At 36.0% G+C, this 13,698-nt stretch overlaps 1 protein-coding gene across 7 annotated transcripts in view; it reads left to right on the top strand.

Moving 5' to 3' along the window:
- Positions 1–13,698, top strand: part of RBM39 (RNA binding motif protein 39) — a 31,918-nt gene that overhangs the window by 5,435 nt on the left and 12,785 nt on the right. For 2 of the 7 annotated variants that reach the window (XM_058685462.1, XM_058685461.1), the window contains exons 4-10: positions 2,186–2,380; positions 4,715–4,780; positions 4,877–4,930; positions 6,693–6,810; positions 7,912–8,064; positions 11,025–11,162; positions 12,269–12,334. In XM_058685462.1, the coding sequence (XP_058541445.1) occupies positions 2,186–2,380; positions 4,715–4,780; positions 4,877–4,930; positions 6,693–6,810; positions 7,912–8,064; positions 11,025–11,162; positions 12,269–12,334 (790 nt within the window). Of the gene's footprint in view, positions 1–637; positions 710–2,185; positions 2,381–4,714; positions 4,781–4,876; positions 4,931–6,692; positions 6,811–7,911; positions 8,065–11,024; positions 11,163–12,268; positions 12,335–13,698 lie in introns of all 7 variants that reach the window. The other 5 variants (XM_058685464.1, XM_058685465.1, XM_058685466.1 and 2 more) reach the window with 3 other exon arrangements.

Genomic DNA, 13,698 nt, shown 5'->3' with positions numbered 1-13,698 from the left:
GTAACAGGATTTGACTATTAGTGTGGATTATGATAACCCTTCTTTAGTTAACTTAATGTTCTTTCAAGCTGCAGTTTGTTATGGAGAAGTATACTGCTTTCTTAAATTTTTGTCTGGGCTTTTATGAAGAGGATCGTGCTTCTGAATGTCTTAGTATGTTGTTGTCTTTTTACCTGTCTGGGGTTGCCTTCAGATGTGGGTGGGAACTCATTGTAAAAAGTTCTAGGAAGACTTTTAGTTGAAGTTAGCTCTCCAATTTACCAGTCCTTTCCTTTGGCAGAGGAAGTTTGGGGCCTAAAAAAGGTAGATTGGGAGGTTGGCTGCCTCTCTGTTATGGGCCATCTAGGAGCAGAGCAAAACTTTATTTGTCCTTTTTGTGGGGGATGGAGTTACTTTTTACTTTGTCCCCTGATGGATTATATGTAGGACTTCTGATTATAGCTATCTCACAGAATTCTTTTAAGGCTAAGACATAGGGTCAGGTGTTTCAGGCAACAGAGTTGGAATGTTATCTGTTGCCCTTCTGGGCATTGCTTTGATGACTTCTATATAAATAATGAGTGTAGCCTAATTTTCTGTCATGTGCTACCTAGCATATACATTTCTGACAGTCAGGTGGATTATCTTGAAATTTTAGACAAAGTTTCTGCCTCCTTGGAAAGCTCTACATCTCCTTGTGATTGGAGTGTGGGTTTCAAGATTCCAGAAGGTGGGTGTCTTCATTTTCTATTTTCAATGCACTCTAAGATGACCTGCTTACAGGTTCTCTGAGGCAGACTTCAATTGCTCTTGTGCTAACTTTGCTTTGATAAGGACTAAACAGTTTAATTAAAAAAAAAAAAATCTTTTTTTTTTTTAATTTTTTTTAATTTATTTTTTTTGGGACAGAGAGAGACAGAGCATGAACGGGGGAGGGGCAGAGAGAGAGGGAGACACAGAATCGGAAACAGGCTCCAGGCTCTGAGCCATCAGCCCAGAGCCTGACGCGGGGCTCGAACTCACGGACCGCGAGATCGTGACCTGGCTGAAGTCGGACGCTTAACCGACTGCGCCACCCAGGCGCCCCCTAAACAGTTTAATTAAATTTTCCAAATGATGTAGAGTTGTCAAAATGTTTTAATGATCTTTTAGCCACTACAAATTGACATTTTAGCGGAATAAGTTTATTTTGAAATGTCTTTCGGTTTATATTGAAATATCTGAAGGCACCTCTAAAATTTGGGTGATGACACAGAGGTACAGATGGTAAGATTTAATTATGAAACGAATGGTTGGTATACTGTGAAGAACACAGAAATGACAGATATGACTGACTGGCTTTTTTACCTTTCAGAGTTTGAGATTTTATAAAGACTGATAAAGGTGTTGATCCTTGTTTTTGATTGCACCCCACAGGCTTGTGTAAAATGGCATCCTCCCCATTTTCTGGTGTACTCATTATAACTTTTAATAGAAAATATCTGAAAAACAGGGAGGAGGGCACTTGTTGGGATGAGCATTGGGTGTTGTATGGAAACCAATTTGACAATAAATTATATTTTAAAAAAAAATCTGAGAAAGATCACATTAAAGTCTAGATGTATCAGAATGCGTTTTATTGCATTAGTTCTATCGTCCTTTGTCATTACTTGTAATTTTCCCAGGAAAACCAAAATATTGATGCTTGTATGGCCCTTTGAGAGTATAAAATACTCGTATTCATACATGTAAATTGGGTCAAATTTGGCTCATGTAAGGGAAATTAAGTTTATTTTTATGTAAATTTTTGTGTATGACCCACTGTTTCTTCAATGTTAACATTCTATTGTAAATTTGATTTTATTACTGTATCTTGTAGATTACAGTAAATTTCTTTGTTGGCCAGTTATGTTGGTCACACTTTAAGAGTTCAAGTTTTGATCTTCTTCCTCCCAATAAATCATTTCCTTGTTAAAGCTGTAACTGACTCAAGAGAGATCATTAATAGTCCCTGCTCTCTCAAATGATTGTCACTATCTGCTGATTTTAAGTAGTAGAAAGAAAGCAAAGGTGGGGTGCTATTTACCTTACCTAGGAATTACTTTTCCATAAGTATGATTATGTATCATAGTGGTAAAAATAGCAAGATAAATTTTTAAAAAGATTTCTGACCATAAAAGGAAGTAATCTTAAGCTAGCAAGATAATAGTAATTTTTTTCTTCTCAGGAGGAAAAAAAGCAAGAGCAGAAGTCGTAGTCATGAACGTAAAAGAAGCAAAAGTAAGGAACGGAAACGAAGTAGAGATAGAGAAAGGAAAAAGAGTAAAAGCCGTGAAAGGAAGCGAAGTAGAAGCAAAGAAAGGAGACGAAGCCGCTCAAGAAGTCGAGATCGCAGATTCAGAGGCCGCTACAGAAGTCCTTAGTATGTAACTATAGTTACAGTGATTTTGGTTTTAGAGTCATTCTCTGGGTGTACATAAAACAATTTAACCTGGAAAATTTGCATTGTAAAATTTTGTTTTTCAGTACGACTAGTTAAAAAGCATTAGATGAGGTATTGGCATTGAAAAGTCTAGCAAAGTAGAAATACAGCATGTGGACCAGTATATAACATTTGTATTACTAAGCATACAGATTTTCTGTTACTCCATCTAAAATATTTTAACTGTATGCCATGTAAACTAGACCAAAGCACTGCAGTGCTTAAAAAACTTGATATTGTAGTACCAAATATTTGAAAGCTTAAAGGTGTGTGAGCTATTTAAATTTTCTTTACGGAACATAAATTAAAAATTTTAAAGCTCAAATAGATCAGTTATAAATGTAATTAGTCAAATATGTAGTTAATCTTGTCTGGCTGTTTTCAGCTGAAATGACAGACCATTTGTGAATTTGGTGTATGCTCCTTGATAATGATCAACTTGGGGCTCATCACATTTATATTTAAGGTTTTTAAAAATAGTAAGACGCTGATAAAAATGCTTTGAAATTACTCTGGAAATTTGAATGTGGTTATGTAACAAGTTGGAAATATATTTTATTATGGTCATTTTAAAAACTATATTAATAAAGTTTGGAAGGAACCTACCTACAACTCTTAAGGATTGCTTCTAGCTAGCAATTCTTAGTGCTTTAAGATGTTCTTTCCTCTTAATGAACATACTGTTGTAAACTGGGAGTTATTTTAAAATTAACACTCTTGAATGGTTGGAGATGGAATTCAAAGACAAACAGACCACAATAAGACATTTGGCTCTTTCACTTGTGCAAGTTAACACTCCAAGCTTGAGCTTTCTCATCTTTTAGGAAGAAGGTAATAACTGACAGATAAATTTAATGAGTTGAATTGAGAAGAGAATGAAAATAAAGCACCCACATTAACTGCTATTCATGAAATGTTTTAGTATTATTTGAAGCCATTAAAGTTATTAACACTTTGGATCCTGATTCTGGGTCTTTAACCTTTAAAATAAAAAGGATTGAACTCCTTGTTTTCTACTTTCTTCCTAGCTGCTTATCTCATAAACAATTTAAGAGCTGAAAGAGGACACAATGTTGCTTTAATTCCAGATGCTGTATTAAAAAGTACTTTGTTTTTTTGTCCAATTTATCAAAAATTACCATATTCATTTTTACCAGAATGAATTAAATGGGGGAGGGTTACTTTAATAAATTCTTAATATGGTTTATCTAGAGTAATGAAAGCTTGAATCCTAGTCTGACTTCAAAGTGATTTAGTTCTCACATTTGTTTTCATGTGATCTTTAATTTATCCATTAAATGTATACTCTTAATTCTGGTTATTAGTCTGAATGGCAAAGGACCCATTTAACATATAACTTTATTTGGAACTGCTTGGATGTTGCAGGTGTGCATAGAGTCCATGAAAACGAGTCCAAATGTGGATCACATACCACTGTTTTGTTTTGTTACCCTTCCTGAAAAGGATAGTAGGATGAGCACTAAAGGACATCTGACCTGTCCCTTTAAGTTAGTTTGGTCTTTCAGAATAAAAGATCCAGAAACTATTGGGCCTTTTTAAGATTCAGAATAAAATTGTGTTATAACAGTTACCTTTATGATATTTTCGAAAACATGCTTTTATTATGTCAAGTTCATAAAACATTTTTTGAAATAATAACTTTCTTCACATCTTTACTATGGAATATTTTGCCACAAAGAGAAGTATGACACATAAACTTCTTTCATGCAGTCTCCGAGACTTAACTGTTATATGGAAAAGAAGTTTTCATGATGTTAAAGAATTAGTTCCTTGTTTTTAAACATTCCTCAAACAAGAAAACACGTATGAATATTGTATATGTACGTGCATACAAATGTATTCCTGAGAAAGGATCTGCAAAAATACACACCAAATTGTTAACTGCAGTTATTCTGGTGTGAGGGAAGTTCAGGGTGACTTATTTTCACTTCTGCTTTTTTTTTTTTTTTCTTCTCAGGAATGTATTCATAGTGTAAAAAGAATTATAGACTGAAAATGAGGGTGAGATTTTTTAGATTCTTAACAATCTTGAGGCTGTAACCTTTGGTCTCGGCACCTCTCAGTGGTCCAGGATGGATAAATATAAGAGCAGTTTGCCTGGGATAATTAAGAGAAAAAGTCTCTATTTCCTCTTCATAATTGAGGTGGAAAAGAATCAGCCTGAACAATGTTAAACTTGCTGGAGAGCGCATGAACGCGATCTTAGCAAGACCCTAACCCTGTAACTAGTGTAATTTTGTGTTTCCTTTTTAGCTCCGGACCAAAATTTAACAGTGCCATCCGAGGAAAGATTGGGTTGCCTCATAGCATCAAATTAAGGTTTTTAAACATACTTCTGAATTGTTTAAATTGTTTTTCAAGGAACTGATGTGGTGTACTTGTTTGGGTAATTTCTGAAACTTTTTAACTTTGCAGCAGACGACGCTCCCGAAGCAAAAGTCCATTCAGAAAAGACAAGAGCCCTGTGAGGTAGCTGTTGTCCCTATTTTTTTTTTTTCCTTTAGCACTTTAAGCTTTTATAAAGCTTTTACAGTGTATGTTACTATTAATTAACATTTTGTAATTTGGACAGTATTTGTACTATATCTTCTGTGGGTAGTACTGGGATACTGTTAAATCAGTGTGGATTTGTAAGTTTTCATTTTAATTTCGTATTACTAAGAATGGAGCAGTAATTTGTAGATCTTACATGTGTTCTTAAATCACTTGTAAGTAAATTTTTTTAATGGTAGCTATAGAAAATTTTAAGTAGACTTTGCTTATCTTTGGAATTAATAAATTTTACTAAAGTAGCTTCATGGGAAAGTGGTTGTAACTATCACAAGTTTTATCATTTGGCTGTCTTTACTGAGATAAAGTACTTCCATTTCCAAAGTTTTAGCCAGGTTTGTTTGTTTCTAAGTAGTAATCTTAATGTTCTCGAATCTTTGAGTTAATTTTCCTCTTAAATATAAGACCTCCCTATCACACCTTCTATTTATTTTGGCTCAAGGAACACTTTGGTATATGGCAGCATTATTCTTTACTGATATTCTGGCTTCCCTTAAAGGGCACCTTTTAACTTAGAGGTTATTACTTGTTATATTTGTTTGATATATTGTAATCCTAAGATTTGATGAAAACCTTAATATTTTTAAAAGCTCTTTTTTGTAACACGGAGCTTTTCACTCTTTAATATTTACTTTCCTAAGAAAATCCCCTTTAGTTCTTATTTTATGGAAGCAGTCTAGCTTTGTACCTCTGTTTTATATGTTTAAAATTAGCTGATTCCTCAAGGAAATGTGCCAGAATTTTGTAGGTAGAATACTTCAAAAGTACTTCCTGACAATGCTTAGAATGCGGATAAGAGCATATTTGTGCTTCTGTCTCTAAGGATTCACTTAGAACCTTAACCTTAGTGATGTTTTCTAATAAATAATGTTAATAGACGCTTGTGTTTCTTCCTCAAAATTCATGAAATTAAGTTTCATCTCTTGTGCTTTTTTACTTAACTCAGGCACTTTAGTTCCCTCCATATAATCAGAAATGCTGTCAGTTATCAAGGCTATATGTAAAAATAATTAAGTTGAATTCCACTGCTGATAATTTGTCTATATAATTTCCTGCTTTTCATTTTTGATTTGCTTATGCGTACTGTTTCTGTATTTTATAACCGTCAAGAAACATTCTTTTGGATACTAAATTTGTAGAGTCTTACGAGACTGATCTAATAAACAACCAGCTCGTTATTCCATATATTTATCTCAGTTTGTTAAATTAAAAAAATCAGGAAAAAATTTCAGAATAAAATAGTTCTCATAACTTGGAGTTCAGCATTTGTGATTGTCAGACTATTTCACTGTATGATTTTGTTTTGGGAAATCATTCCTTCCACTACAGTCTGATACTTGTAGTTAGTTATTTTTAGTGACTCTTATTAAACTCGGGCTTCTGATAGTTTTTTTTATTATTCTGTATAAATTACTGTTTCTAAAATTGCCAGGCCAATGGACTTTTGTCCTGGTACCATGTGAGGTATTATCAGAAGAAACATCTAGTAACTGTCGTCTTGTTGAAGGAATTGAGTCACAGTGAATTATTTTATGGATGTTTTGTATAAATCTTAGTGAAATATTCATTTTGTGAATAGTGACAAACTACTTTTGTTAAAGTTTATTCTATTTATTGAAAATGAATTTTAAAAAGTAAAAATAAGAGCGTAAGTTATAAAATTAATTTTTATTCCTGTTAGGGAACCTATTGATAATCTAACTCCTGAGGAAAGAGATGCAAGGACAGTATTCTGCATGCAGCTGGCAGCAAGAATTCGCCCAAGGGATTTGGAAGAGTTTTTCTCTACAGTAGGAAAGGTAAGTTTTTAGTTTATTCAGGGAGATCAAGTATGTGAGAAGTGCAAACAATATTTTTATTACTTCTCTTTAGAGAGCACTGGTGAGGTAGAGAGAATCTTACGTAGGGTGCACACTCAGTTCTGATCTCCAATGCAGGGCTCGATCCCACAACCCTGGGATCATGTCCTGAGCCAAAATCAAGAGTCAGACACAACCAACTGAGCCACCCAGGTGTCCCAACAAAAAAACATTTTTTTTTTTTAATTTTATTTATTTATTAAAAAAAAAAAATTTTTTTTTTAAACGTTTATTTATTGAGACAGAGAGCACGAATGGGGGAGAGTCAGAGAGAGAGAGGGAGACACAGAATCTGAAACAGGCTCCAGGCTCCGAGCTGTCAGCACAGAACCCGACGCGGGGCTTGAAATGACGGACTGCGAGATCATGACCTGAGCCGAAGTTGGACGCTTAACCAACTGAGCCACCCAGGCGCCCCCCAAATTTTTTTTTTAACGTTTATTTATTTTTGAGACAGCATGAACAGGGGAGGGTCAGAGAAAGAGGGAGACACAGAATCCTAAACAGGCTCCGAGCTGTCAGCACAGAGCCCGACACGGGGCTCGAACCCACGGACCGCGAGATCCTGACCTGAGCCGAAGTCGGACGCTTAACCGACTGAGCCACCCAGGCGCCCCAAAAAAACATTTTAATAATAACGTTAATATGTTAGGTTGAACTAGAGAATATTTAAACATCAAATCTTTTGATTTGTTTGAAATTCAGTTAGGGAATTTTTTTGCGCAGCATTTCTGTTTTACTTCACTTGGAAGTTAATAGTATTGGAAATAATAACCATTATCACACATTCATGAGAAGTAGAAGTGGACTGACAATTTTACTTATTTTAAACCATTGTTGGGGAGGGGAGGGTGCCTGGCTGACTTAGTCTAGAAGATATATGACTCTTAATTGCAGGGTCATCAATTCTTGCCCCACATTGGGCGTAGAGATTATTTAAAAGTAAGCAAATAAAACCACATTGTCAGTAAAATAAATAATGGTTTATAGTGGATGGTTGCATAAAGAGAACCTTGTATTAAGTGTTTGTTTTCTTTTTAGGTTCGAGATGTGAGAATGATTTCTGATAGAAATTCAAGACGTTCCAAAGGAATTGCATATGTGGAGTTTGTTGATGTTAGCTCGGTGCCTCTAGCAATAGGATTAACTGGCCAACGTGTTTTAGGAGTGCCAATCATAGTACAAGCATCACAGGTAATTTTTTTCTTGGTTAGGAATTTGATTAGCGATAGTACAAGAAACCTGCTCTTAATGTTATGCTGTAGTACCTTATATAATCGTGAATTATTGAGTTAGATGTTCTCAGAACAGGTTTGTTTCTTTTTTGTCTTCATTACTTTGATAAAAGTATAATTTTTTTTTTTAATTTTTTTTTCAACGTTTTTTATTTATTTTTGGGACAGAGAGAGACAGAGCATGAACGGGGGAGGGGCAGAGAGAGAGGGAGACACAGAATCGGAAACAGGCTCCAGGCTCCGAGCCATCAGCCCAGAGCCTGACGCGGGGCTCGAACTCACAGACCGCGAGATCGTGACCTGGCTGAAGTCGGACGCTTAACCGACTGCGCCACCCAGGCGCCCCGATAAAAGTATAATTTTAACAATATTCTGTTCGTGTTTTTTTTTTGTTTATGTAATTTTGAGAGAGGGGCAGAGAGAGATTCCCAAGCAGACTGCTCTGTCAGCATAGTGCCCAATGTGGGGCTTGAACTCACAAACCGTGAAATCATGACCTGAGCCGAGTCAGATGCTTAACTTACTGAGCTATCCAGGCACCCCCATCTTGTTCTAATATAAGTCTTGAATATCTATTTCATGAAAAAGACTTGAGACCGTGGTCTATAATTTTATTGATTTGTGGTGATTCATTGAGTATAGAAGCGTTGAAGAGCATGTTTACCGCTGCTTTTTAAAATGGAGTGATTTTGACACTTCTAATAAATTTTAATATTTTTATTGTTTTATAATGCATCTTACGATGTATAATGTATAAGGTTTTATAAAATGTTAAGAGTAGTTTGAATAACTATCAGTTATTAGCATTTCTTGAAGGTAAGATGTTTCAAACTAATTTTCAGAAAGTCTTCTGGTTAAAATGTCTTCTGTTCCTTTTTGCTGGTACTTTATAGTGAGTAATGCCTTTGGGAAATGAAATTAGCATTAGCAATACAGTAAAGGTGAAAAAATTGGTATGTATCATTCTGTTAAAGTATTTTTAGGATTCTGTATCCATACTTATTTTTATTAAGAAACATATCTGTCACTGGTAGCTCAGTTTTTTCTTTTTAATGGAGAATATAGAACTCAAAGAATATTTTTGAGGGGCATCTGGATTGTTCACGTCATGATCTCACGGTTCGTGAGTTCGAGCCCTGTGTTGGGCTCTGTGCTGACAGCTCAGAACATAGAGCCTGCTTCAGATTCTGTCTCCCTCTTTCTCTGCCCCTCCCCTGCTCACCCTCTCTGTCCCTCTCAAAAATAAACACTGAAAAAAAATTAAATACTTTGAGCAATATAAAAGTTGTGTTAAAAAAAAAATAAGTCCTGTTGGTTGCTTTTCGAACCACTGAAGTTAATACTCTGGAATTCCTAAATAGTATAGTTACTTCATCAACTTCAGTGATTTTATTTATAAAATAAGTAAAAAAGGCACCAGCCTTGGAACCAGATCTGACATGAAATTCCATCCAGTTTCACTGCTAATAAGTTGTTTGTAACTAAGTTATTCACTTACGTCATATCTAAAAGGCAATAATATATCCTATTTAATGTTTTAAATTTTTTTTTTTTTCAACATTTTTTTTTATTTTTTTTTTTTTTTTTATTTTTGGGACAGAGAGAGACAGAGCATGAACGGGGGAGGGGCAGAGAGAGAGGGAGACACAGAATCGGAAACAGGCTCCAGGCTCCGAGCCATCAGCCCAGAGCCTGACGCGGGGCTCGAACTCACGGACCGCGAGATCGCGACCTGGCTGAAGTCGGACGCTTAACCGACTGCGCCACCCAGGCGCCCCTATCCTATTTAATGTTTTAGAAGTAACTTGATAGTGGGTATTTATCACTTGAATGTCTGTTTAAAAAAATAGGCAATTATTGGGAAATGGGTAAAAGTAATTCCTTGATTTCCCGTAATGAAGGACAAACTTAATAGCATGTAGACAGAGGGCTGAGAATCCTCAAATTAAATGAGGTTTTGAATTCATTTAACTTTTAAGCTTCCTTTGGGATATTTACTGCTCATGGTGCCCCAGTTTATTAATAAGAAAAGGAACATGTGTTAGAGTATAAATTGATAATCATTACCTTTGAGAAAAACTACCTTTAGAAAAAGTGACAGCTGGGGCGCCTGGGTGGCGCAGTCGGTTAAGTGTCCGACTTCAGCCAGGTCACGATCTCGCGGTCCGTGAGTTCGAGCCCCGCGTCAGGCTCTGGGCTGATGGCTCGGAGCCTGGAGCCTGGAGCCTGTTTCGATTCTGTGTCTCCCTCTCTCTCTGCCCCTCCCCCATTCATGCTCTGTCTCTCTCTGTCCCAAAAATAAATTAAAAAAAAGTTAAAAAAAAAAAAAATGACAGCTAAACTGAATGGTTTGCTTGATTGGATTTTATATTGACAAATGCTCTTTATGACAGCCAGCCAGTTGGTGTACTGTACTTTGAGTAACAGTGATTTTGAGGGTGCATCAATTTTAATGAATAATGAATGTATTTACCTAAATTCTAGGAAAGTCTTATTTCCCACATTTAGCATGTTTGGTGTCAGCATGCATCTAATTTAGATGATAGAGTGTACTTTTAGAATTGATTTCAACTTACATAGGAAATACAGCATAGTGTTGGTTTGTATATGTCTTGTATAGGGGCTTAAAACTTGTTTTAAAACTTCTTGAATGAAATATTGCAGTTTGTGTTTAGAAATTGGGCATTTGAACCATATTCTTAAAATTAATTTGAACTCTGCGCTGTTAATCACAGTGGCAGGTGAGTGGAATCATACAATATTTATACTTCTGTGTGTGACTCACCTTATCATGATGTCATCACTATCCTTTGACATCACTTGTCATTAAGCAAATCTAAAGTGAATGGGATTTTACTTTGATTGAAATGATTTGAATTAGTGCTGCGTGATGTGCATTTTGTCCTGTCCAACTTGTAGGCAGAAAAAAACAGAGCTGCAGCAATGGCAAACAATCTACAAAAGGGAAGTGCTGGACCTATGAGGCTTTATGTGGGCTCGTTACACTTTAACATAACTGAAGATATGCTTCGGGGGATCTTTGAGCCTTTTGGAAGGGTAAGTCCCAGTATCTTCATACAATTCATTGCCTTTTCATGTATTCACAGTTGTGCAGTGATCAACTACATTCAGCGTTGAGTTTAGTTATTCCAGCATCTTGGGCAATTTATCATGTGTGCTGTTACTGAGAATTAACGTTTGGTGTTTTTAGCATAATGGTGGAAAGGAAGCAAATTGTTAATTATTTCTAATACCTGATTGTAGGTTTACAAAGGAACTTTGGTTTTTAGTGGTTTGTTTTTGAGGCAAAAGAATAAGATCATACTTTTTTTTTTCCCCCTTGTTCCACAGTGCATAACTTCTTGTTTGGGATGTTTCTAGGCTTTTAGAAGATATTTTGGAAATGAGGGTTGTGATGTATTTTCAAAAAAAAGTTTTTTTTTTCTTTCCTAAATCTGAGAGAGCACAAACAGAACAGGGAGAGAGAGAAAATCTTAAGCAGGCTTTGCACCCAGCTTTGAGCCTGACACAGGGCTCAATCCCTTGACCTGGGATGACGGCCTAAGGCAAAATCAATAGTTGTTCAACAGACTGAGCCACCCAGGAACCCCTCAGTTCCGTGGTGGGGATGACTTTTTTTTTTTTTTTTTAAGTTTATTTAATTTGAGAGAGTGAGGGAGGGAGGGACAGAAAAGGAGAAAGAGAGAGTGAGTCTCAAAGCAGGCTCTCCACTAGTAGTGCAGAGCCTGATGGGCTCAAACTCATGAAACTGTAAGGTCATAATCTGAGCTGAAACCAAGAGTCGGATGATTAACTGAATGAGCCATCCAGGCGCCCCTGGATGAGTTTTTTTTATTGAAGAGGAATATTTTTAACGTTTGTTTAGTTTTGAAGTAGAGACAGAGCGTGAGTGTGGGAGGGGCAGAGAGGGAGACACAGAATCCTAAATGGGCTCCCGGCTCTGCGCTGTCGGCATAAAGCCTGACGCGGGACTCTAACCCACAAACTGCGAGATCATGATATGAGCGGAAGTCAGACACTTAACCGACTGAGCCACCCAGGCGCCCCGGATGAGATTTTTTTAAAAAATCATGTTTCAAGGAATAAAATGCTTTTGTTTCCTCCTTTTTGCTTCAATAAATAATCATGATTTTCATTTTTAGATTGAAAGTATCCAACTCATGATGGATAGTGAAACAGGTCGATCTAAGGGATATGGTTTTATTACGGTAAGCAATTACCATGATTAACATCATGTTTACCAAATGTTGATGTTTAGCCAGTTTCCTATTCTGTATATGGTCATTAATTTCCATAGCTAAATCTCTGTGTCATTGAAGTTTATGATTCCATTATGAGTTCTTCAGTTTCTTAGTACATTTTATTACGTGTTTTTGTGAGTTGAATGAAAAGTCTCTTGAAATTCTGTTTTACTTAAAATTCTTTTTGTGTGTCATCACCTCAAAACCATGGTCAGAATTGTTTTATTATAAGAGTTTGTGGTTAACCAGCATAGCCCATTCCTTGATGAGAATAGAGTTTTGATGTGGCACTTGGGATAATTGAATGGAGGGGCCCCTTTAAAAGTAAATTCTCTTCTGTATTTCCCAATGTAATTCAATTACATCATCATATATCTTCAGGAGGTTCTGGAAACTATTTCTAGAGCAAATGTGAATTGGCACCATAGCTGCTATTGCAAAAAAAAAAAAGAAAAAGTTTTTTTAAGGTTTATTTGTTTTTGAAAGAGAGACAGACAGAGCTTGAGCACAGGGGAGAGGCAGAGAGAGGGAGGCACAGAGCCTGATGCAGGGCTCAAACACATGGACTGTGAGTGAGATCAAGACCGGAGCTGAGGTTGGATGCTTAACTGACTGAGCCACTCAGGCACCCTGAAAAAAATTTTTTAAATACAAATAGGTCTGAATTCTAATCAAGAAATTATAATTGTATTGTGTTCAAATTTCAGCAAAATTTAAATGTTATTTAGTGATAAAGTTTTATTGGTAATTGGGATTTTATCTTTCTCAATATGTATTAGTGAAAGGAGAAAAGTTACTTATAAATTATAGCTGTTAAGTCACTTAAAAAATTTTTTTTTTTAATGTTTATTTATTTTTGAGACAGAGCATGAACAGGGGAGGGGCAGAGAGAGAGGGAAACACAGAATCTGAAACAGGCTCCAGGCTCTGAGCTGTCAGCACAGAGCCCAACTCAGGGCTCAAACTCACGGACCGTGAGATCATGACCTGAGCCGAAGTTGGACGCTTAACTGACCTAGCCACCCAGGCGCCCCAAGTCACTTTTTTTAAACTAATTTTTTATTTTGCTTCTAATAACATTAGTGTGGTTATTTTCCTCTGTGTGTGGTCAAGACATTTTACGTGTCACTTCTACTAAATTGAGTATTTCATCATGTGTTCCCTAAAATATTTTTTTTATGTGATAGGTTTGGTGCTTGAATATTTGGTTAGTGGCCAGGCACATTTTTCATAGAAATCTTACTAAATGTCAGATAAAACATGCAGGCCTATTATTATTAAAAAAAATTTTTTTAATGTTTATATTTGAGACAGAGACCAAATGCCAGTTG

This window comes from Neofelis nebulosa, chromosome 9, assembly GCF_028018385.1.
Source record: "Neofelis nebulosa isolate mNeoNeb1 chromosome 9, mNeoNeb1.pri, whole genome shotgun sequence".
Taxonomy (NCBI): Eukaryota; Metazoa; Chordata; class Mammalia; order Carnivora; family Felidae; genus Neofelis; species Neofelis nebulosa.
The sequence above is the reverse complement of the archived record's forward strand: the minus strand, read 5'-3'. Positions and strand labels throughout refer to the sequence as shown.